The sequence below is a fragment of the Orcinus orca genome, chromosome 2, assembly GCF_937001465.1.
Source record: "Orcinus orca chromosome 2, mOrcOrc1.1, whole genome shotgun sequence".
Classification (NCBI taxonomy): Eukaryota; Metazoa; Chordata; class Mammalia; order Artiodactyla; family Delphinidae; genus Orcinus; species Orcinus orca.
The window spans coordinates 75,107,715-75,134,311 of NC_064560.1; the positions used below are offsets into that span (position 1 = coordinate 75,107,715).

The 26,597-nt window shown below is 41.1% G+C and overlaps 1 protein-coding gene across 4 annotated transcripts; it reads right to left on the reverse strand.

Annotated features, from left to right (window-relative positions):
• Nucleotides 1–14,673: 14,673 nt before the first annotated feature.
• On the reverse strand, nucleotides 14,674–20,828 carry LYSMD4 (LysM domain containing 4). 4 transcript variants are annotated; one of them, XM_049706110.1, is made up of 3 exons: nucleotides 20,812–20,828; nucleotides 19,234–19,523; nucleotides 14,674–17,133 (listed from the first exon to the last, which is right to left on the reverse strand). In XM_049706110.1, the coding sequence occupies exons 2-3, from the start codon at nucleotides 19,513–19,515 to the stop codon at nucleotides 16,522–16,524; spliced, it is 894 nt and encodes a 297-aa protein (XP_049562067.1). In that variant the 5' UTR covers nucleotides 19,516–19,523; nucleotides 20,812–20,828; the 3' UTR covers nucleotides 14,674–16,521. The 4 variants fall into 4 exon arrangements, with proteins under 4 accessions (XP_049562067.1, XP_033287324.1, XP_004271727.1 ...); XM_033431433.2 differs by lacking the exon at nucleotides 20,812–20,828 and adding an exon at nucleotides 20,652–20,802; XM_004271679.4 differs by lacking the exon at nucleotides 20,812–20,828 and adding an exon at nucleotides 20,645–20,762.
• Nucleotides 20,829–26,597: the final 5,769 nt, after the last annotated feature.

The window sequence follows — 26,597 nt, forward strand, 5'->3', positions numbered from 1 at the left end:
TGAAAAACTGAAAGCATTTCCACTAAGATCAGGAACAAGACGAGGATGTCCACTCTTGTGAATCTTATTCAACATAGTTTTGGAAGTCCTAGCCATGGCAATCAGAGAAGAAAAGGAAATAGAAGGAATCCAAATTGGAAAAGAAGAAGTGAAACTGTCACTGTTTGCAGATGACATGATACTATATGTAGAAAATTCTAAAGATGCTACCAGAAAACTACTAGAGCTCATCAATGAATTTGGTAAAGTTGCAGGATACAAAATTAATACACAGAAATCTCTTGCATTCCTCTACACTAACAATGAAAAATCAGAAAAAGAAATTAAAGAAACCACCCCATTTACCAAAGCATCAAAAAGAATAAAATACCTAGGAATAAACCTACCTAAGGAGGCAAAAGACCTGAAAATTATAAGACACTAATGAAAGAAATTAAAGAGGATACAAACAGATGGAAAGATATACCACGTTCTTGAGCTTCCCTGGTGGCACAGTGGTTGAGAGTCCGCCTGCCGATGCAGGGGACACGGGTTCATGCCCCGGTTCAGGAAGATCCCACATGCCGCAGAGTGGCTAGGCCCATGAGCCATGGCCACTGAGGCTGCGCATCCAGAGCCTGTGCTCCACAATGGGAGAGGCCACAACAGTGAGAGGTCTGCGTACCACAAGAAAAAAAAAGATATACCACGTTCTTGGGTTGGAAGCATCAATATTGTCAAAATGACTATACTACCCAAGGCAATCTACAGATTCAATGCAATCAAATGCAATGCAATCAAATCACCAATGACATTTTTCACATAGAACAAAAATTTTTTTAATTTGTATGGAACACAAAAGACCCCAAATAGCCGAAGCAATGTTGAGAAAGAAAAATGGAGCTGGAGAAATCAGGTTTCCTGACTTCAGACTATACGACAAAGCTAGAGTCATCAAAACAGTATGGTGGACCTGAAGTCAAGATGGCAGTGTGGGAAGATGTGGAGTTAGCATCGCCACAAAACTAGGGTGCTTACTGGCCACTGGTGGGGACTCTGAGGCCCAAGGAGATGGAAGGAATCCCAAAGTGAACTAGTAGGACGTAGGGGGACTGAGGGGGAAGAAGTGGAGGCCGGACAGGATCGGCACCCCTGTGACTAGGGAGATCAATAGAGGCAGGCAGGAGTGACTCTCCAGGAAGAGTGGGAGAGGAGCAGAGGGCGATCACCTGGCCCACTTGGGCCAGGAAGGCTGCTGAGCTCCCAAGCCAGTACCCCCCCTCCAAAACCGCATCCAGGCTGTGTGGGTCCTGGGGGCATAGGAGGGAGGCTGGGGAGATCAGGAGAGGCAAGTGGGAGGGGCCTTCCAGGAGGAGTGGGAGAGGATGGAGGGTGATTGCTCCACCCACTCAGGCACGGGGAGCCTGCTGAGCCCCCAGGGCAGTCCCCTGCCCTCCAAAGCCCCCTCCAGGCCGCATAGGTCCTTGGGGGCATAGGAGGGAGGCCAGGGAGATCAGGAGAGGCAGGCAAGAGGGCCCCTCCCAGACCAGAGGAGGAGCAGGGGAAAGGAGGGAATTTGCCCTGCCCACTCGAGCCCAGAAAGCCTGCTGGACTCCCAAGTGAGGTCTCCTGCCCCTGAGACCAGGGGTGCGGGACACGCCTGGGTCCCTTCTGTTCCTTGAGCCTAAGCCCCACCCCCTACAGCCCCTAGCGCCTTTTCCAGCCCTGTGGGTCCTGAGCATTGGCCCTGCCCACTGCCCAAACCTCACCCTTGCTTAGGCCCCGCCCTCCACCAACCAAGGCCATCCCCCCCCGTTTTTTTCCTACCTCCCCCTCTTTTTTACTATTGTGGTACTGATGTACCTTCCGGTTGATATTTTTATTTTTATATTCTTCCTAACATATCAGTTAGTTTCCTAGTCTAATTTTGTTTTTTGCTTTGTTTTTTTGTTTGTTTGTTTGTTTGTTTTCGCCACCTCATGCGGATTGCAGGATCTTGGTTCATGAGCTCAGGGTCAGGCCAAAGCTCCTGCAGTGGGAGTTCCGAGTCCAAACTACTGGACTAACAGAACCTCAGACCCCAGGGAATATTCATTGGAGTGTGGTCTCTAGGACTTCCTCATCTCAGAACTAAGACCCACCTCTACCCAATAGCCAACAAACTACAGTGTTGGAAGCCTCAGGCCAAACAACCAGAAAGACATGAACACAATTCCACTCATTAAAAAAAAAAAAAAAAAAATGAGATGGCAAAAAAATATGTCACAGATGAAGGAGTAAGGTAAAAACCTACACGACCAAATAAATGAAGAGGAAATAAGCGACCTAACTGAAAAGAATTCAGAGTAATGATAGTAAAGATGATCCATAATCTTGGAAACAGAATGGAGGCACAGACTGAGAAAATACAACAAATGTTTAACAAAGATTTAGAAAAAGTAAAGAACAAACAGAGATGAACAACTAACTGAAATGAAAAACGCACTAGAAAATATCAATAACAGAATAACTGAGGTAGAAGAATGAATAAGTGAGCTGGAAGACAAAATGGTAGAAATAACTACCGAGGAGCAGAATAAAGAAAAAAGAATGAAAAGAATGGAACACAACCTCAGAGACCTCTGGGAAAACACTACATGCACCAACATTCGAATTATAGGGGTCCCACAAGAAGAAGAGAAAAAGAAAAGGTCTGAGGAAATATTTGAAGATATTATAGTTGAAAACTTCCCTAATATGGGAAAGGAAATAGTCAATCAAGTCCAGGAAGCACAGAGAGTCCCATACACAATAAACCCTAGGAAAAACACACCAAGACACATATTAATTGAACTAACAAAAATTAAATTCAAAGATAAAATATTAAAAATGGAAATGGAATGGAATGGAAAACAAAAATAACATACATAGGAATACCCATAAGGTTATCAGCTGATTTTTCAGCAGAAACTCTGCAGGCCAGAAGGGCATGTTAGGATAAACTTAAAGTGATGAAAGAGAAAAACTGACAACCAAGATTACTCTACCCAGAAAGGATCTCATTCAGATTCGATGGAGAAGTCAAAAGCTTTTCAGACAAGCAAAAGCTAAGAGAATTCAGCACCACCAAACCAGCTTTACAACAAATGCTAAAGGATCTTCTCTAAGCAGGAAACACAAGAGAAGAAAAAGACCCATTAAAACAAACTCAAAACAATTAAGAAAAAGGTAATAGGAACATACATATTGATAATAACCTTGAATGTAAATGGATTAAAGGCCCCAACCAAAAGACACAGACTGGGTGAATGGATACAAAAACAAGACCATATATATGCTGTCTACAAGAGACCCACTTCAGACCTAAGGACACATACAGACTGAAAGTGAGGGGATGGAAAAAGATATTCCATGCAAATGGAAATCAAAAGAAAGCTGGAATAGCAATACTCATATCAGATAAAATAGACATTAAAATAAAGACTATTACAGGAGATAACAAGGGACACTACATAATGATCAAAGGATCAATCCAAGAAAAAGATATAACAGTTATAAATGTTTATGCACCCAACATAGGAGCACCTCAATAAATAAGGCAAATGCTAACAACCATGGAAGGAGAAATCAACAGTAACACAACAATAGTAGGGAACGTTAATACCCCACTTGCATCAATGGACAGATCAACCAAACAGACAATAAATTAGGAAACACAAGCTTTAAATGACACAATAGACCAGATAGATCTAATTGAAATTTATAGAACATTCCACCCCGAAGTGGCAGAATACACTTTCTTTTCAAGTGCACATGGAACATTCTCCAGGATAGATCCCATCTTGCATCATAAATCAAGACTCAGAAAATTTAAGAAAATTAAAATCGTATCAAGCATCTTTTCTGACCACAACACAATGAGATTGGAATCAATCTTGTGAACATGATTATACTACCCAAAGCAATCTACAAATTCAGTGCAATCCCTATCAAACTACCAATGGCATTCTTCACAGAATTAGAACAAAAAATCTTACAATTCGTATGGAAACAAAACAAACCCCAAATAGCCAAAGCAATCTTGAGAAAGAAAAACGGAGTTGGAGGAATCAGGCTCCCCACCTTCAGACTATATCACAAAGCTACAGTAATCAAGATAGTTTGGTACTGGCAGAAAAAGAGAAATATAGATGAATGGTACAGGATAGAATGCCCAGAGATAAACCCATGCACATATGGGCACCTAATTTACAACAAAGGAGACAAGAACATACAATGGAGAAAAGACAGCCTCTTCAATAAGTGGTGCTGGGAAAATTGGACAGCTACATGTAAAAGAATGAAATTAGAACACTACCTAACACCATACACAAAAATAAACTCCAAATGGATTAAAGACGTAAATGTAAGACCAGACACTATAAAACTTTTAGAGGAAAACAGAGGAAAAACACACTTCGACATAAACCACAGCAAGATGTTTTTGACCCACCTCCTAGAGTAACCGAAATAGAAACAAAAATAAATGGGACTTAATTAAACTTAAAAGCTTTCACACAGCAAAGGAAACCATAAACAAGACAAAAAGACAACCCTTAGAATGGGAGAAAATATTTGCAAATGAAACAACAAAGGCTTGATCTCCAAAATACACAAACAGCTCTTGGAGCTCAATATAAAAAAACCAAACAATCCAGTTAAAAAATGGGCAGAAGACCTAAATAAACATTTCACCAAGGAAGACATACAGATGGCCAAGAGGCACATGAAAAGATGCTCAACATCACTCATTGTTACAGAAATGCAAATCAAAACTACAATGAGGTATCACCTCACACCTGGTCAGTATGGCCATTATCACCATTATTAAAAAAGCTAGAAACAATAAATGCTGGAAAGGGTGTGGTGAAAAGGGAACCCTCCTATACTGCTGGTGGGAATGTAAATTGATACAACCACTATGGAAAACAGTACGGAGGTTCCTTAAAAAACCAAAAATAGAACTACTATATGAACCAGCAACCCCACTACTGGGCATATACCCTGAGAAAACCATAATTCAAAAAGAGACATGCACCACAATGTTCACTGCAGCACTATTTATAATAGTCAGGACATGGAACCAACCTAAATGTCCATCAACAGATGAATGGATAAAGAAGATGTGGCACATATATACAATGGAATATTACTCAGGCATAAAAAGAAACGAAATGGAGCTATTTGTAGTGAGGTGGATGGACCTAGAGTCTGTCATACAGAGTGAAGTAAGTCAGAAAGAGGAAAAAAAATTCCATATTCTAATGCATATATATGGAATCTAAAAGAAGAAAAAAATGGTACTGATGAACCTAGTTGCAAGGAAGGAATAAAGAGATAGACATAGAGAATGGACTTGATGACATGGGGTGGGAGTGTCAAGCTGGGGCGAAGTGAGAGTAGCATCGACATATATACACTACCAAATGTAAAACAGTTGGCTGGTGGGAAGCAGCAGCATAGCACAGGGAGATTGGCTCGGTGCTTTGCGATGACCTAGAGGGGTGGGACAGGGAGGATGGAAGGGAGGCTCAAGAGGGAGGGGATATGGGGACATGTGTATGTATATGGCTGATGCGCTTTACTGTGCAACATAAACTAACATGGTATTGTGAAGCAATTATACTCCAATAAATATCTATTAAAAAAAACAATGAAGCCCTACCATATAGAATAGAGAACTATATTCGATATCTTGTAATAAAACAATAATAGAAAAGAATATGAGAAAGAATATATATATATATATATAACTGAATCACTTTGCAGTACACAAATACTGTAAATCAACTACACTTTAATAAAAAATTAAGAAGAAAACAAATAAACAAAACTTTTCAGGCCAGGAATAATATATTGAAAATACTGAAAGAAAAAACTTTCAGCCAAGAATTCTATACCCAGTAAAGCTGTCCTTCAGAAATAAAGGAGAGACAAAGACTCTCCCAAACAAACAAAAGCTGAGGGAGTTCATCACCACTAGACCTGTCTTACAAGAAATGCTAAAGGAGTTCTCTGAGTGAGAGTAAAAGGACACATATTAACATCATTAAAACATAGGAAGGTAACATAAAATTCACTGGTAATGGTAAATATATAGTCAAAGTTAGATCCTGTAATATGGTAATGGCATGTAATTCACTTGCAGCTCTAGTTTAAAAGTTAAAAAACAAATGTAGTAAAAATAACCATAACTACAATAATCTGTTATTGGTTTACACAATATAAAAAAATGTAAACTTTAACATCAATAACCTAAAATGTGAAGGGGAGAAGTAAAAGTGTAAACTTTAAAAATCCTATAAAAGTTAAGTTTTCATCAGTTTAAAAGAGTGTTATAATTTTAAGATATTTTATGCAAGCCTCATAGTGATCACAAGGGAAAAACCTATCGTAGTCACACAAAAGAACATGATAAATAAGTCAAAGCATAATGGTACCAAAAGACACCAAAACACGAAAAAAGACAGAAAGCAGGATAAGAAGCAAGGAAAAATGGATCTACAAAACAGTCTGAAAACAATTAATGAAATGGCAATAGTAAGTCCTTACCTATTAATAATTCCTTTAAACATAAATGAATTAAACTCTCTAATCAAAAGACAGAATGACTGAATGGATAAAAAACAAAAACAAGATGCTTACTTTAGCCTTAAAGACACACATAGACTGACAGTGAAGGGACAGAAAAAGATATTTCAAGTAAACCAAAACCAAAAAAAAAAAAAAAAAAAAAAGCAGGGTTAAACTAAAAATAGTAAAAAGTGACAAAGAAAGTCATTATTTAATGATAAGGGCTCAATCCATCAAGAAGATATGAAATTGTAAATATTTATGCACCCAATATCAGAGCACCTAAATGCATAAAGCAAAAACTAATGGAGCTAAAAGGAGAAAGTACAGCAATGCAATAATAGTCACAGACTTTAATACCTGACTCACAATGGACAGATCATTCAGACAGAGAATCAATAAGAGCAGATTTGAATGATGCTATATATGGATCTAAGACATATATAGAGAACATTATATCTAACATCAGAACACACATTCAAAGCACCCATGGAACATTTTCTAGGAAGACCATCTGTTAGGTCAAAAAACAAGTCGTAGCAAGTTCAATAAGAATGAAATCACACCAAGTATTTCCTCTGAATACAACGGTATAAAACTAGAAATCAATTACAGGAAGAACACTGGAAAATTCTTGAATACATGGAAATTAAACAACACTCTCCTGAACAACCAATGGTACAAAAGAGAAATTAAAAGAGAAACAGAAATTTCTTGAGACAAACCAAAATGGAAACACAACATACCAAAATGTATGGGATGCAGGGAAAGTAGTTCTAGAGGGAAGTTCATAGCAATAGACACCTACATTAAGAAATAAGAAAGAGCTCATATAAACCACCTAAATTTACTCCTCAAGGAACTAGAGAAAGAAGAGTAAATTAAGCTCAAAGTTAGTAGAAGGAAGGAAATAAAGATTAGAGGAGATTAAATGAAATAGAGACTAAAAAGTTAATAAGAAACTAAGAACCAATCACAAGCACCGAAATTGAAACTGTGATTAAAAATCTTCCAACAAAGAAAAGCCCAGGACCAGATGGCTTCACAGGCGAATTCTATCAAACATTTAGAGAAGAGCTAACACCTATCCTTCTCAAACTCTTCCAAAATATAGCAGAGGGAGGAACACTCCCAAACTCCTTCTACGAGGCCACCATCACCTTGATACCAAAACCAGACAAGGATGTCATAAAGAAAGAAAACTACAGGCCACTATCACTGATGAACATAGATGCAAAAATCCTCAACAAAATACTAGCAAACAGAATCCAACAGCACATTAAAAGGATCATACACCATGATCAAGTGGGGTTTATTCCAGGAATGCAAGGATTCTTCAATATACGCAAATCTATCAATGTGATAAACCATATTAACAAACTGAAGGAGAAAAACCATATGATCATCTCAATAGATGCAGAGAAAGCTTTTGATAAAATTCAACACCCATTTATGATAAAAACCCTGCAGAAAGTAGGCATAGAGGGAACTTTCCTCAACATAATAAAGGCCATATATGACAAGCCCACAGCAAACATCATCCTCAATGGTGAAAAACTGAAAGCATTTCCACTAAGATCAGGAACAAGACAAGGTTGCCCACTCTCACCACTCTTATTCAACATAGTTTTGGAAGTGTTAGCCACAGCAATCAGAGAAGAAAAGGAAATAAAAGGAATCCAAATTGGAAAAGAAGAAGTAAAGCTGTCACTGTTTGCAGATGACATGATCCTATACATAGAGAATCCTAAAGATGCTACCAGAAAACTACTAGAGCTAATCAATGAATTTGGTAAAGTGGCAGGATACAAAATTAATGCACAGAAATCTCTTGCATTCCTATATACTAATGATGAAAAATCTGAAAGTGAAATCAAGAAAACACTCCCATTTACCATTGCAACAAAAAGAATAAAATATCTAGGAATAAACCTACCTAAGGAGACAAAAGACCTGTATGCAGAAAATTATAAGACACTGATGAAAGAAATTAAAGATGATACAAATAGATGGAGAGATATACCATGTTCTTGGATTGGAAGAATCAACATTGTGAAAATGACTCTACTACCCAAAGCAATCTACAGATTCAATGCAATCCCTATTAAACTACCACTGGCATTTTTCACAGAACTAGAACAAAAAATTTTGCAATTTGTATGGAAACACAAAAGACCCCGAATAGCCAAAGCAATCTTGAGAACGAAAAAAGGAACTGGAGGAATCAGGCTCCCTGACTTCAGACTATACTACAAAGCTACAGTTATCAAGACGGTATGGTACTGGCACAAAAACAGAAAGATAGATCAATGGAACAGGATAGAAAGCCCAGAGATAAACCCATGCACATATGGACACCTTATCTTTGATAAAGGTGGCAGGAATGTACAGTGGAGAAAGGACAGCCTCTTCAATAAGTGGTGCTGGGAAAACTGGACAGGTACATTTAAAAGTATGAGATTAGATCACTCTCTAACACCATACACAAAAATAAGCTCAAAATGGATTAAAGACCTAAATATAAGGCCAGAAACTATCAAACTCTTAGAGGAAAACATAGGCAGAACACTCTATGACATAAATCACAGCAAAATCCTTTCTGACCCACCTCCTAGAGTAATGGAAATAAAAACAAAAATAAACAAATGGGACCTAATGAAACTTCAAAGCTTTTGCACAACAAAGGAAACCATAAACAAGACCAAAGGACAACCCTCGGAATGGGAGAAAATATTTGCAAATGAAGCAACTGACAAAGGATTAATCTCCAAAATTTACAAGCAGCTCATGCGGCTCAATAACAAAACAACAAACAACCCAATCCAAAAATGGGCAGAAGACCTAAATAGACATTTCTCCAAAGAAGATATACAGACTGCCAACAAACACATGAAAGAATGCTCAACATCATTAATCATTAGAGAAATGCAAATCAAAACTACAATGAGATATCATCTCACACCAGTCAGAATGGCCATCATCAAAAAATCTAGAAACAATAAATGCTGGAGAGGGTGTGGAGAAAAGGGAACACTCTTGCACTGCTGGTGGGAATGTGAATTGGTTCAGCCACTATGGAGAACAGTATGGAGGTTCCTTAAAAAACTACAACTAGAACTACCATATGACCCAGCAATCCCACTACTGGGCATATACCCTGAGAAAACCAAAATTCAAAAAGAGTCATGTACCAAAATGTTCATTGCAGCTCTATTTACAATAGCGCGGAGATGGAAACAACCTAAGTGCCCATCATCGGATGAATGGATAAAGAAGATGTGGCACATATATACAATGGAATATTACTCAGCCATAAAAAGAAACGAAATTGAGCTATTTGTAATGAGGTGGATAGACCTAGAGTCTGTCATACAGAGTGAAGTAAGTCAGAAAGAAAAAGACAAATACCGTATGCTAACACATATATATGGGATTTAAGAAAAAAAAAATGTCATGAAGAACCTAGGGGTAAGGCAGGAATAAAGACACAGACCTCCTAGAGAACGGACTTGAGGTTATGGGGAGGGGGAAGGGTGAGCTGTGACAGGGCGAGAGAGAGTCATGGACATACACACACTAACAAACGTAGTAAGGTAGATAGCTAGTGGGAAGCAGCCGCATGGCACAGGGATATTGGCTCGGTGCTTTGTGACAGCCTGGAGGGGTGGGATAGGGAGGGTGGGAGGGAGGGAGATGCAAGAGGGAAGAGATATGGGAACATATGTATATGTATAACTGATTCACTTTGTTATAAAGCAGAAACTAACACACCATTGTAAAGCAATTATACCCCAATAAAGATGTTAAAAATAAATAAATAAATAAATAAAATAAAAAAAAAATAAGAAACTAAGAGCTGTTTCTTTGAAAAGATAAACAAAATTGACAAATCTTTGGCTAGACTAACCAAGGAAAAAAGAAAGGACCCAAATCAATAAAACTACAAATGAAAAAGGAGACATTACAACTGATACAAAGATATATGAAGGATCATAAGAGGCTACTACAAACAATTATATGCCAACAAACCAGACAACCAAGAACAAATGGAAAAATTCTTAGAAACATACAACCTACCAAGACTGAATCAGGAAGAAATAGAAAATCTGAACAGACCAACTATTAGTAAGGAGATTAAATTAGTAATCAAAAACCTCCTAACACAGAAAAGCCCAGATGGCTTTTCTGGTGAATTTTACCAACCAATTAAAGGGGAATTAATGCCAATCCTTCTCAAACTATTCTCAAAAATCAAAGAGGGAAAACTCCCAAACTTATTTTACATGGCCAGCATAACCTGTCCTGAAAAGGACACTAAAAGAAAAGAAAACTACAGATCAGTGTTCCTGTTAACTACAGATGCAAAAGTTCTCAATAAAATATTAGCAAACTAAATTCAGCAGCACATTAAAAGGATCATTTACCATGATCAAGTGGGATTTATTTCAGGGACTGAAAAATGTTTCAACATTCACAAATCAATGTGATACACCTCATTAATGAAATGGATAAAAATCATGTAATCATCTCGATAGATTCTGAAAAAGCATCTGACAAAATACAACATCTGTTCATGATAAAAACTCTTAACAAATTAGGTATAGAAGGAACATACCTCAACATAACAAAGACCATATATGACAAGCCCACAGATAATATCATGATCAATAGTGAAAAGCTGAAAGCTTTTCCTCTAAGGTCAGGAACAAGACAAGGGTGTCCACTCTCAAAACTCCTATTCAATATAGTACTGGAAATCCTACCCAGAGCAATCAGGCAAGAAAAAGAAATAAAAAGTATCAGAAGTGGAAAAGAAGAAATAAAAATGTCAATACAAAATTCTAAAGACTCCACCAAAAAACTGTTAGATTTAATGAACAAATTCAGTAAAGTTCCAAGATACAAAAGTAACAGTAGTGTTTCTATACACTAACAATGAATTATCTGAAAAAGAAATAAAGAAAATGATCCCATTTACAGTTGCATCAAAAACAATAAAATACTTAGAAATAAATTTAACCAAGGACATGAAAGATCTCTACACTGAAAACTATCAAAACAAGACATCAATGAAAGAAACTGAAGTAGATACAAATAAATGCAATGCTATCCTGTGCTCATGAATTGGAAGATTTAAAAAATTTCCATATTACTTAAAGCCATCTATAGATTCAATGCTATCCCTATCAAGATTCCAATGGCATTTTTTACAGAAGTAGAAAAAACAACACTAAAATTTATACAGAAGCACAAAAGACTCTGAATAGCCAAAGCAATCCTGAGAAAGAAGTACAAAGTGGGTAGCATCACATTTTCTGATTACAAGCTATATTATAAAGCTACAGTTATCAAAACAGTATGGTAGGGCTTCCCTGGTGGCGCAGTGGTTGAGAGTCCACCTGCCGATGTTCATGTCCCGGTCCAGGAAGATCCCACATGCCGCGGAGCGGCTGGGCCCGTGAGCCACGGCCGCTGGGCCTGCACGTCTGGAGCCTGTGCTCTGCAGCAGGAGAGGCCACAACAGTGAGAGGCCCACGTACCGCAAAAAAAAAAAAAAAAAAAGTATGGTAACGGCATTAAAACACACACCAATGGAACAGAATCAAGAGCCCAGAAATAAACTCAGTGATATACAGTCAAGCAATATTTCACAAGGGAGCCAAGAATACTCAATGGAGAAAAGACAGTCTTTCCAATAAATACTGCTGGTAAAATTAAATATTCACATGCAAAAGAATGAAAGTAGATGCCTATCTTACACCACACACAAAAATTAACTTGAAATGGATTAAAGACTTGACTGTAAGACTAGAAATGATAAAACTCCTAGAAAATAATATAGGCAGTAAGCTCTATGATATCAGTCTTTGCAATGATTTTTTGGATATGACAAAGCACAAACAAAATAAAAAATAAACAAGTGGGACTACATCAAAAAAAAAGCTTCTGCACAGCAAATGAAACCATTAACAAAAATGAAAGGATAACCCACAAAATGGGAAAAAAATATTTGTAAACCATATATCTGATAAGAGGTTAGTATCTACAATATATAAACAATTTGCAACTCAACAGCAAAAAATAAATAAGTAAATAATAATAATCTAATTAAAAACGGGCAAAGGACCTGAATAGACATTTCTCCAATGAAGAAAGATATGAAAGGCCAACAGGTACATGAAAAGCTGTCACCATCACTAACCATTAGGGAAATACAAACCAAAACCATAATGAGATACCACTTCACACCAATCAGAACGTCTTAACATCAAAAGGACAAGAGATAATAAATGCTGACAAGGATGTGGAGAAAAGGGTACCCCTGTGTACTGTTGGTGAGATTATAGATTGGTACAGCCACTACGGTGAACAGTATGGAGGTTCCTCAAACAATTAAAAAACAGAACTACAACATGATACAGCAATTCCACTTCTGGGAATATATCTGAAGTAAATGAAAACACTATGTCAAGGAGGTATCTGCACCTCCATGTTCATAGCAGCATTCGTTTACATGGAAACAACCTAAGTGTCCATCAAGGGATGAATGGATAAAGAAGTTGTGATACATACACACACACACACACACACACACACACACACACACACACACACACAGATGTTATTCAGCCATAAAGAAGGTGGAAATCCTGGGACAACACAGACAGATCTTAAGGGCATTATGCTAAGTGAAATAAGTCAGTCAGAGAAAGACAAATACTGTATGATCTCATTTATATATGAAACCTAAAAAAAAGAAAAAAACCAAACTCGTACAAAAAGAGATCAGATTTGTGGCTACCAGAGGCAGGGAGTGAGGTGGAGGGGAAATTGGAAGATGTGGTCAAAAGGTATAAACTTCCAGTTATAAGATAAATAAGTACTAGGGAAGTAATGTACAACATGATGACTATAGTTTACACTGTTATATGGTATACATCAAAGTTGTTAAGGGAATAAATCCTGAGTTCTCATTACAAAGGAAAAAATTTTTTCCCTTTTTTTTTTTTGTATCTACATGAGATGATGGATGTTAACTAAACTTGTGGTAATCATTTCACAGTGTATCTAAGTCAATTCATTATGCTGTACATCTTAAACTTATATAGTGCTGTATGTCAATTTTATCTCAATAAAACTGGGAAAAAATGTTAAAATCCCCTTTATAAGCCATCATCTCAGGGCGCATAGCATTCTCCCTCAAACTCAGGCTTTCACAGCTAATTCAGAGGCAATGTAAAGAACTAGATTGCTGAGGAGGGGCTGTTTCATGGCTGTGGCTGGGTAGTCCTGCTCTGGGTGACCCTGAGGCTTCTGCTTCGTTTCTGCAGCCTTGACTCCCCAGAATAAAATGGGAGCATCATTTGCCTGATGACAGATTCCCTAGGCTTTTGCAATATTAGGCACTACAGTTCAACAAAAAGGACTGAAGACTATCTAACAAATCTAATTATTCCTTTACAACATTAACTCCCAAAACACGCTAAAAATGCAGTAAAATATATAGAAAATGAGCTCCATGGTATCTCTTATGTATACCTAAAACAATTTTAATATTTATTATTTGGCTGCGTCAGGTCTTAGTTGCAGCACATGGGATCGTTTCTGTGGTATGCAGGATCTTTTGTTGTGGCACATGGGCTCTTCTTTGCAGTGCCTGGGCTCAGCAGTTGCGGTGCACAGGCTCTCTAGTTGTGGCATGCGAGCTCCAGAGCATTCAGTGCGGTGTACAGGCTCTCTAGCTGTGGCGTATAGGCTCCAGAGCGTGTGGGCTCAGCAATTGCAGCACACAGGCTTAATTGCCCCCCAGCATGTGGGATCTTAGTTCCCCAACCAGGGATCGTGTCCCCTGCATTAGAAGGTGGATTCTTAACCACTGGACCACCAAGGAAGTCTCCTTAATAAAAGTTTTAAAGTATGTTATGCAGACCGATCAGCAAGACTGTACTTGTTACTACCTGTTCTTCACCTGCTGGGGTAACCTTGGGCCCAAGCCCTGGACAGGCCTCATCCCTTGGATATGGACACTTCCATTTTCTCCAACATCATCCCACATCTTTTAACTCTGAATTACCAGCTCCCTTATTAAAAAGGAGGAATCAATTTTCCTTCACAGAAGAAATTATTTTATTCCATTTGAAAAAAAGTATACAGATATTCATTCTTTGCCTGGCAAAAGTCATTTTCTCATGAGAGTCTGAGTCCTGCCTGGCGAATTTAATGGTGACAAATGGTTAGAGAAACCTGTGGCCCTCAGGGGCACAGTGCACACAAACGTTTGGCTGGAAAAGCATTTACATGATCAAAACATTTCCTGTAGCAAAGGCTGATAAGTTCATTTTATCCTGAAGACCATTTGCTTTTGAAGAAAACATTTAATTTTGAAGATAATTTAAATTTGCTAATTGAATCCAGGGCAACATAGTTTTTCACATAACTGAGAGGAGAATGAAACTGGAAGCCCATCTCAGGTACTTCTTCGCCACATTCCCCTCCTCTTACATGATGAGCTCTTTTAAATTGATCTCTAGGCTGAATGTGTCAAATGCCTTAAACCTGCCTAAAACCCAAGAGCAGCATGTTTTCCTCCCTGGAGACAGACCTCCCTAAGGCTGAGCCACCAGCCACCCTGGCCAATTTCCACTCCTTCAAGGGACCGAGGCAGGCTCCTGCCCTCACCCCATTCACCCTTGCTCCACCAGCAAGGTCTCAGAGGCCAACCCATGCCCTCCACGAGCCTCTGAACTTAGCACCACTGCTGCCTTGTCATAGAAGGAGACGGGCAAACCCCCAGGCCACTCTTTTTATAGTCTTCCACAGCAAGGGTCACCTCTAGGCCCTCCATTAAGTGTTCAATATTTTAACATTATGAGCTACACTGTATTTACTCAAGGAAAAGTGACTGAGCCCCGTTCCTGTTCTGTGGCTCTAGAAGTCCTAAGGATGGAGTCAAGGAAGCAGCAGAAAGCAAGCCCATTCTCCCTGTACCACTCTTCCAGACACATATAGGGGCCAGCAAAAGCTGGATTGATGACTGTTCAGCCTTAGAAGTGTCACATGTTGGGACCTCGGTGAGAGGCACTCATCCTTCTCCCTATATCTACTCCACTCCAGACACTGACCAGAAAGAGCTCCTTCCAAGAATGCTGACTTGGGGGCTCCAGTTAGCAATCACTGTGGAAATGCTCCTCAGGTGAAACAGGGCCATGGCCTCCAAATGTCCTGGCCAGGAAGTGCTTAAAACATGCCTGCGTGTCAGATTAAGGAGCTCTAAAATTACGAGGAACAGAAGTGCTATTTATTCAGTATTATAGCAATTTAGATTTAGGGCTTTTTAAATTCTAGATATGACATTGCCTCAAAAAGGCTGTCTGAGGGGGCAAATGTGAAGCAGGGCTTATTACAATGTCATGCGTCACACTCTGAAACAGGGTGACATCCCATCTCTATTGCACAACACCTTTGTTGGGGGGGACACAAAACTTCATTTGTCACAGCCAGTCACTCCTCCACAGCAGGCAGGGGACAAAGCAAACATCCAGACAACCAAAGCTGATACCAGGGGCTCCCATACTGCAGGTCCATCTGCCAAGGCCATTCATCTCCCTCCAAGCATGTCCAGCTTGGGGACCTACACAGTGCTATTGTGAAGACACTCATGGCCAGTCCACTAAATGCCTTCAAGGAACAGCATCTGTCATGTGTAAATGTCTCTCCTGCCGCTCCTGTTTAGATGTAGGAGGTTGAGGACGCTGGTGTTTTGGCTCCCGCAGCCTTGGATTAGGCGAGTCTATTCCCCATGATGACTGTGATTGACATGATGGTGGCTTCTGAAAACGTGTCCATATGTCACAGAAAAAATGCAGCATGCTAAGATATGGCCAGTGTCGACTGATGCACATTAGGAGCCCAAGTGCTAAAGCTGCCCTGATTCCTTAGAAACAACAAGAGCTAGTTCTTCCCGTGGGTGGTCTGACTGAACTGGCTGTCTGAAGAGGGGATGGTTGGCAATGGAATCGCTAATTTGGGGGATTGCCCTAGAACTGCACTCACTGCCATCGAGCCATTAGGGACAGCAGTTGTATTCAAGATACTAGGGATCTCACTAGTAGTTTGTATTTTAAAATAGACCAAATAAAACACTGGTAAAACAATTCCAATCAGAAGCATGATAAAAACAGCATTCCACCTCTGAATTCCACAGTCTGCACCATTTGTAGGTATCTTCGGAGGAGTCGGAAGCAATGGCTGACTGGAGGTCTCTATGCAGCAACTTTCACTCAAAAAGATTTCTGACTGCACTGCATGCTCAATATTCTGGTCAATGCCCTTAAAGAAATCCGTCAGTGTGTTAGACGAGGCACCGGCACTGACAGCTGCTCTGTCTGGGTCTGGCTGCTCCTCGAAGGTCACTCTGGTCTCTGTAGATGAGCTCAGGAGGGGTCTGAGTTCTTTGTGGGTCTCTGTTAGTATCCCGTGGTTTTTCACTGGAATCTTAACAGATTTCAAAGCATATAAGTCTTGTTCTCTGATGAAGTTGTTGACTTTCTTGATATCTGCAACCTAGGGAAGCCATGAAGACAAACATCACGAAATGATGTAAAGCTCCTTAAAACTAATATCCAAAAAGTGGTGCTTAACCTTTCTGCGTGATGGTCCAAGCCCACACAGCTTAAGAATCTGATGAACACTGGAAAACTGTACCTACACACAAAATTTAGTTTAGGCTGAATAACTTCGTTTTTTTGGCTTTAACTCAGCCTTAATGTATAGCTTAATCATAAGATTTTTTTATAGACTTACAAGTTTGAACAACTCAAGATTAGTTTTGGAAAAGACTTTGTTTGTTTAAAGTGTGCCTTCAACAAAATGCTTTTAGGTGAAACACATCATGGTAAAAGAAGGCTGTACCCTTTCTACATTAAACTTTTGAGAAAACAGTGCCCCCATCTGGGTGACTCTCTCCTGCATCAGAACTTAATTTCGTAGCTGTAGTAGACATTAGCATTCAGCAAACACAAAGCCTCAGCCAGCTCTACAAACACTAGAACCTAGTTCACCTGTAACAACATTTTAAAAGGTGTGCCCTCATGATTATACGACGTTTTCTTCCCCAGAAGCACTGTATGGCCTATAAACTTATTTTTAAAATAAAAGCGACCTAGAGTTAATTCACTTCAAGGATTTCACAACACTTCTTTTCACTAAAAACATGCAGAGAATATGCATCAACTTGAAAACTATAGATTGAAATCTTCTATTCCAGTATTAGGACTTGAGGAGAAAGGAACACGACTGTGAGTTTTAAAAAGTAACAAAGTTTATGACAAATTCCTCTCATAATCAAACCTTAATTTTTAAAAAGTAGGGGGAAATATAAGTCAAAGATAGATCCTCCCTCAAGTTATTGTTTGAAAACTTACCAAAAGCATCAGAGATGGACTCTAAGGTTCTAACTCCTAAGTCCACTTAAACTAGAGTGTAAATACAGCCAACAGACTTTATTCAAATCAATCATCTTCATTATTTTCATTACTTAGCAAGTGCTTTTATCATTTAATTGAATTGGGGTGGTGGACATTTTTAATTTATTATATCCCGAAACTTAAGGTGCTTGAGATATTTTTGTTTTTGATCCTAATAAACTAACATTAAATTTATTTACTTCAAATAGGAAAACTAATCACTTCTTAGATACATTATATAGGCCTTTTGGATTTATTAAACATCACTGTTCCAAGAAGCCCACTGCATCTATTCAGGTCTTTGTAGGAGAGGATTCAGTTTTCAACCCTTGCTCGATAAACCATATAGTATGTCTACAGAAGCTGATTATAAGAGTCAAATATAAATCTCAGTACAGTTTACAGACCACTATGTGTCCCTGGAGACCAGTTTATTTCCCTGGGAAACAACACCTCCACACAACATGTTGAGTCATTTGATCCTTGTTAGGTAAATGACAGACCCTTCAAGGATGAAAAGATTTTTTTAAATAAGTAGCTTATATAGCCTTAGAGAAAGCCATAGTAGCAGCACAGTGCTAGCAAATTGAAATAGTTTCTATCTAGGAGAAAATGCAGCAATTCAATAAATACCTTCCTACTTACTTTGCCATTGTTAATCACGCTGAATGCTAAAAATATAATTAAAGAGAGAAACAGGGTTATATAGATACACAGCATACAAAGGATAGATCATGCAGTTCTAAAAGAGAGAAGGCAAAACTTTACCAATCAAATAAGCTAAAACCAGCAAGAAAGGTTTAGAAAAAGAAAAGTAGCAAAAAAATAAAGCAAGCATACCAAAGAAATCTTGGATAAACTCTGCGTGGCATCTCTGGCCCCATTAGGTCTTAAATAAAATGTGCTCAAAAGGAAAAAGGTTTCAGAATTTCATTTTGGAGGGACAAGGAAGAGGTGCAGAGAGGGAACTGCCCTGTCACCTGAAATTCCTGACTAATTCCCTCTCTCTCTGAGGAAAGGAAGGTACTTCCACCTGCCTTCCATCTCTAGCTAGACAGGGGTATCTTTTACTCTAGAGCAGGCTTCTTCCAACCACCTCTGGGGTCAGAAAGGGTCCCCACCCTTCAGTGAGCTCCTCTGTTCCTCTAAACACAGGGGCTGAAGGGCAGGTGGCGCCTTCACCTGTGGAGTTTCTTACTTTGCAGCCATACTGAAGAGCGAGCTTGTTGAGGCTGTCCTCCTGGGCCAGCTCCCGCTGCAGCAGCACCACGTCCCCTGCTCCTGGCTGGTGAGGGTGGTGGGCACCCTTCTTCTGGCGCTCCTTGCCCCGGGGCCGCAGAGCTACTTGGTGGGACTCTTCCTCAGAGGAGTCCCCGGAGTCCCCAACACCATTCTCAAACATGTAAATGTGGCTGGTCGGAGTCCTACAGACCATGGCTGGGCCTTGGAAGGTCTTGGCTAACACTTCCTTCTGCCTCATTTTCTTAACTGAAAACCAAACCCCAGGGTTAATTCCACACAAGGCATATTCATTCCTCTGTGGCTACACTGAAGATAAGTGTCTTCTTGTTAGAGATGACTCCTTTCCCTAATATAAATACTCAACACATACCATCGGCACAAAAAATGTCAAAACGTGTTTACGCTGGCTGAGATGAAGGGAGAGAGACAGGCAAATAAAAACACTCTTTTTTTTCTAATTGCATACTTTTTACGCAGAAAACAAGAGAGTCCTCTTTCTTCTCCCCTTATTCCTCATCCATAGCTATGTCTCCCCAAAACCCACATATGCCGATAAACAACTTCTCTTTTCGGTCCCAGAGTAGTAAAGAAGCAGCTGGGATCACTGCGATGAGAGGTGAAGACTGTTCCCAACTTCCTTCCTTGCACAGACCCTTTGTACAAAAAAATTCTTGCTCAACACTTCAAGCATTCCAAAGTAGCTTCACTTAAGGTCAAGACTAAGGTCACTTACTTAGAAGAACAATGAGACTAAATAATCTTGATTTTGAAACGACTTGAATTATATAACATGTGAGGCAAGCTGGGGGAAGATTTCTGTCAAACTAAGAAATTCGTCCGGTTTCTCACAGGTCCCTTGGCCTTCAGAACCTCCCCGTGTCTGGTTATTTTCACTTCCCGACCAGTGCGGAAGCCACAATACAAGCCTTTCCCCTCTCCAAGTTGCTCGAATGAACTTCCAGAAATGAAATCTCCAACCCGGGAACGAAAGCCTCAAAAAGAGTTGGCTCCGGGTTTCTTCGGAGCCAGGAAGAGATGCGGCCCCCTCGGGACAGCGTGGCCACGGAGCGACCCCCCCCCCCCACCTCGCCCCAGCCCCCTCCCCGCACTCCGGGGGCTCCGCCGGCCCGGATGAGGGAGGGAGGAGGCGGCTCTCCGGGTGCCCGAGGGTCACCTGCGACGGCCCGAGCTCGGGCGGACCCTCCCGTCGGAGCTCAGCGCCTGCCAGGAGCCCCGGCGGCTCGCAGGCCTCAGTTTCCCTCGGAGCTCCTTCCGCGAAAGGGAGCTGACTATAAAAAGCGAGAGCGGCCCGCCTCTATGCTTAGACGGGTGGGGCCCCAACATTCCACAAAGGCACGACCTCCGACCTCTGACCTCCACCCCAGAAATCTCGGGGCAGTCCTCGACGGTCTGGGACGCTGCACCTCCAGCTGCAGGACGCTGACCTCAGAGACCCAGGAGTGGCGGCTCGCCACACAGCCGACGGCAGCACCGCAACAGGCGCACGCAATTCCCCCTCCCACAAGCCGGGTACCTCAGCGTCCGGGATCCGCCGAGACCGATCGCAGCCGCCGCTGCTGCGCCTGCCGATTGGCTGCGGAAATCAGCAGGTTCCCGGGGGCGGGGACGGCGAGGCAACCAATGAAATCAGCGGTGGGCAGGGACTGGGACGAGCCGGGCAGTGCTGAGAGGTCAGCACAGGACCTGCGGGGAGCGAGGCCCCGGGGGCGGGGCCGGGGCCGGGGCCCTGGGTCTGGGGCGGGGCCTCAGCTCCTGGACTGACGCTTGCCACACCCGCCCGCCTGCAGCTGCTGCACCGGCTAGTTCTGGCTCCAGTTTGTGCCTCTGCTCGCTCTCCCAGCTTTCCGCTGAGCCTCGGCTTTTTCACCCCGCCCTATGTCCATGGTCTGTAACGAGAGCTCAGATACCCAGTAGAGTCGGTGTCACCAGCTGAGGCCTCCGGCGGAAAAGGAGCCCCTCTGGCTCGGTCTAGGAGGGTGAGGGGTCTCCGCATGCTGAGCCATCTCTGGCCAAAACAGAGGAGGAGTTTGCTTCGCCGCGCCCCGCCCAAGAGGATAAAAAAGAAAAGTCCACCAATGTAAAACACTGAACCACGCAAACACGGACCAAGGAAACATAATTTATCAAGTGTCAGATGGCAGAGGACTCCTTAAGCTTAAACGTGCTGGATGAACTCTTTCACACACTAAAGCACAAAAGTTTAAAACTGCAAAAGATTAAAATCCTTAATTGAGAGAGACCTCATTGAATTAATAAGAAACTAAGATTCCGGTAGATAAATAGATGAAGAGCATTGAGTACACAATTCTGCAGAAGCAGAACACAAATGGCTATCAGGGAAGAGAAATTAACCCTCACTAGCAATCAAATTAAACCACAAAGCAAAAGGATTAAAACAGTAAGATCTCAGAAACCCCTTCTATGGCTTTCCATCCCACTTAGAATAAAAGTCAAGTTCTTTATCTTGGCAGACAAAGTCCAGGGTGGTGTGAGGGCTCCAACACAATCTACCTGTTCCTTTCAGCTACGCCCCACTTTTCTCTGGCCTTTAAACACCCAGATCTCCCACCTCTGGCCCTTCACAGGAATGTCCTTCTCTCAGCTGCTGGCATGGCTAGACCTTCTGACCCTCAGGCCTCAGATAAGTCACCTTCTCAGCAGGTGTCCACCCTATATACATGTGTGCTCCCTCCGTGTTCTGGCAGATCAATTTGTTTCTTCATTGCACTTCCCGCTTAATTTACTTGTTTTATTGCCAGAATCCTCCTGCCCCTAATTATCATCTCTGTTTTGCTCACCACTCCCAATGCCCAACTCTGCTTGCACTTAGTAGGTGCTCATTAAGTAGTGGTTCAATAGGAGAGACATTAAGTGACCTCAGTAAAGTACACAGGAAGGAAGTAACAGCACCAAAATCCAGTTCCTTCTGTGTTTGATTCCAAAGGCCCAGCTGTCTGGTCCAGAGCACCTAGCCATGGCCTGGTAGATTTGGCAAGCCTAGGAGTCAGAATTTAAAAGTGTGATTAATGGGAGAGGTGTCAGAACAGAACGTGCAAATCTGAATTAATATAGTCACACTCTGACCAGTTATAGTTGCTTCTTTCATTCAGCTGTCCAATAAAAAACAAATCCAGATTCAGGAGGGGCTTTTTTCAAAAGGGTTACTGCCAGCGGAGAAAGGGACTGTTGCAGTGGGGGAGGAGGACTATTGCAATAGAGAGAAGGTCTATAATGCCTGCAAGCATCTAAGAGTTAGGCAGAAAGGGTTGCTCTTTTACAAAGAGGAATAAACAAGACTAGAAAGAACCAGGTGTGGGGAAGTGGGATGAAAGGGTGGCAGGACTGGATAGTAAATCCAGCCTATTCTCAGGTGGGACTGTATGCTGGCCCAGGCTGAGGCTGGGCCAAAGTTCATTCAGGGGCCTGGATGATGGAGAGAGGCTTAATGCAAGTTTGGTTAACAAGGATTTGTTTCCAATTGACCAATGGGGACAAGAGGCTCAGCTCATCATTTATGAGGCAAAGAAAAGAAATTTGTTTCTGACCTTGTCTTAGGTAAACAAGGGGGGCATCTGTGAGTCTTTAAGTCATATGGGGAAGGAAGGGTGGTTCTTTGCAATAAGCCGTTTTCCAGAACACAAAAAGTTTGGGAGGTTGGTCTTAACCTTCATTGCTTTCCAGGAGCACATGGCTTGGGTAAAGTTCAACATTGTCCAGCTTATATCAATGAATCTCTGTCTGCGTGTTGAGCACTGGGGCACAGTAGGAAGTAAAGCTGGCAAGTCCTAATGGGGCTTACATTTCTAGAGGGAAGATGGGCAAAAACAAAGATATATACAGAAAAGAGCACTACAGATTTCACTAGAGCTTCGATGGTCGTGTCTGTTAACAAAAATTATCCAAACTTCATAAGGGCAAAAGGATGGCTGTGTATCCTCTCAGCACTAACCAAGTCCCAGCTTGGTTAGCAGACCTGTGCAAGAATTATCTGATTCTCTAAGGCAGAGGTTCCCGAAGTGTGGTCTAGGGACTCTGGGAATTCCTGAGACCTTTTCAGGAGGTCTGTGAGGTCAAAACTATTTTCATAGTAATGCCAACATTATTTGTATTTTCCACTTCATTCTCTCTTGATAACCAGTAATTGAGCTAAAGTATATTGAGTCCTTCCTGAGTACCAAGTAACACAACAACAGTATATGTAGGTATTATTATAATCCCCAATTTCCAGATGGAAAAACTGAGTATGAGAGAATTGCAAGTTGCATATCCAGTATCCATTCTAACCTTTTACTTAGGAACAAAGCCCTAACATTATTTGGGGAAACAATGTGCCAAGCTGAGACTACATTTCCCTTCCTTGCAATGGGGTGTACACATATGAATAAGTGCCAGACAATGAACTGTAAGAGGAAAATGTTGGATGGGACTTCTTAAAATGCTTTTTAAAGGAAGACATCTGCAAAAGCTCTGTAAAATATTTTTACCCTTGCTCCTGCTGCCTGGAATGTGATGGTTAGAGCACCTACAGTCATCTTGGATCATCTTGGCAACATTGGAGGTGGAATCCATGTGCTAAGCACGCCAAAGCAGAAAGATGGAAGGTGTGTGAGGAAGAAATAAATACCTCTGTTGCTTAAGAGGTTGTGAAGATCTCTGTTAGTAGCAGTTGAAGTATTTCCTAATTTATATACTTAGGCACAGAGGTTAAGTTACTTGTCTAAGATATCATAGCTAGGAAGTACAAGAGGCAAGATATAACCCCAGACAGTGACTACAAAGCCCACGGTCTTATGAAAGCTTCTGAGCAGGGTTCAGTTTTGCTTTATCTGCTGCCCCAGCCCAGCCAAAGAGACCTGCTAACCTGGTTAACAGTTTCCTCTGAAACATACCCTAGTTTGGTTTCTCCCCTAGTTTTTGCCCCAGGCCCTTGGCTAGACTGGCTGAGATGCAGTTCTTCAGGGCTGAGTGAAGCCAGATAGGAGGTGTTGGAAAAACATGGCTCATCTACTGAAGTATGCCAGAGTCACATCCACCAGAGACAGTCCCACTTCTTCAGCCCTGAAAAAGCTATGACTGACCAAACATCCACAAGCAAACCTGCCTGCTCAGATGCCCCTCATACTCCTGCCAAACCTAGGCCATCATGTCCCTGTGTCAGCCTGCTATGGACTGAATTGTGTCTCTCCCCTAAATTCACGTGTTGAAGCCTTAACCCCCAATGTGACTGTACTTGAAAATTGGGCCTATAAGGAAATAATTCTGGTTAAATGAGATCCTAAGGGTAGGGCTCTGATCCAATATGATTAGTGTCCTTATAAGATGAGACCCCCAGAGAGATCACTCTCACTCTCTCGCTCTCCCTGCTCACACTCAGAGGAAAGACCATGTGAGGATCCAGCAAGAAGGTGGCCATCAGTGAGCCAGGAAGAGAGCCTGCACCAGAATCTGAACCCTAATGGACCTTGATCTGGGACTTCCAGACTCCAGAACTGTGAGAAACAAATTTCTGTTGTGTAAGCCACCCAACTGTATTTTGTTACGGCAGCCTGAGCTGACTATGACACTGACCTTGTCCCCAGGACGCCCCAGCGAGGGCAGGAGAGATGGATGGGAGCAGATGCTATGTGGCTGTTTTCCTGGATGTTTCAAAACACCAGTGAGTACAGAGCAGAGAATTGTATTTGCAAAGCCATTAGAATTTCTTACATCACAACTTCTCATTTTTTAGAGAGGAATTTAAGATCTATAGACACAGGGGACTTGCCTGAGGGTGCGTAGCTGGTTAGCAGTAGTTTTGAGGCACTATGGAAAATGAATGGAGTCCTACGCCAGCCTTGCATTTACCAGCTGTGCAACGTTGATCTTCCTGTAAGCTTTCTGGACCTTTGTCCCCTCTTCTACTGTGTTGTCCCCTATGCCCAGGATGGCCATGCATTCCCTCTGCCTGGAACAATTCCAGGTTATGCCTATTGTCTCAACACAATTATAATTAACACCCCTTCCCTTCTCATAGTGTCTGGACACACCCTCTACCCCTGTGGCAGTTTTCAAAGCACATACTCTCCACCCACCACCTGGCAGACATTGCTAGTTCATCACTGAAGCCCAGACAGCTGTTAGGCCTCTGCATGGAATATACAGGACAGCCATGACCAATCAAGCAATATTGTCAGAGGAGGTGAAGTTGGTTTGCCATGCCTACTCTGTGGAATCTGGTAGTCTTGATCTGGTTTCTTAGGTTGTGGTTTCTCTGGTGACACAGGAAAATCCATTGGTCATTGTGGCTCAGTCTCCTATCCACAAAATGGAAAAATCAAAACCTCCTGACTTCTTCCACATGTTGTAAAGTCATCGTTAGAAAAGAAGCACTTGGAAGAAACATGGCAATGAGTGTTAAAGCTCACAGCTCCAAAGATGTCACCAACTATAGGAATTCATGGGAAAGTGTAGAAAAAAGGTTTAAGAAATAGATTGCATTTGGTACAGCAAAAAAGTCATTAAAAAGTTAAAAGGCATATGACAAATCAGGTAAAAAATTTGTTGTCTTTGATATGTTAATATCTTTAATATATAAAAGGCATTCAGACCTTAATAAGAAAAAACAAACATTCCGTGGAATAATGTTGTAAACAATTCACTAAAGAAATACACATAGAAAAAGGGTGTTAACTTTACAGATAGTCAAATCAGTGGAAACTCAGATAGCTGCAAGAAGCTGAAAAACTCAAACCTAAAAGGATTGTATAGTTGCACAGGTTGGGATAGGGTACTCTCAGGCCCTGCTTGTGGGAATGTCCACTGGGACATTTGTAGCAATAGCTTTTAAAATGTGCATATTCCCTGATTCTGCCTCCCACGTTTAGGAATTTACCAAGGAAATAATTAGGACATGTAAAAAGATTTGCTATAAGGGTATTCTTAGTGGTGAGAAATGAGGGGGGGAAACCCAAAAATGTCCAATAGAAGGGGATTAAGTTGAACTCATTTAGGTCGTTTATGAAATGGAATAAAATATGTACACTCATTTAAAATACTCTTGTAGAAGAGTAGTTATAGACATGGAAGGATGTTTATGAATAAAAAGCACTGTTTTAAAAATCTCTAGAAAACAAAGTAAGGGGCAAATACCCAAGCATCACCCTACATCCATCTGAGGTTGTAAAGCAGAATGTTCCTAGTAGTTCTTCCTAGGTGACTTTAATTGCCTTATTTGTGTGCATTTGCATTTTTAAACTTGTCTCTGCTCCACACATTTATCTTGTTATGAGGAGGTGATGGACCTGGCAAGCAGCAGCTGAA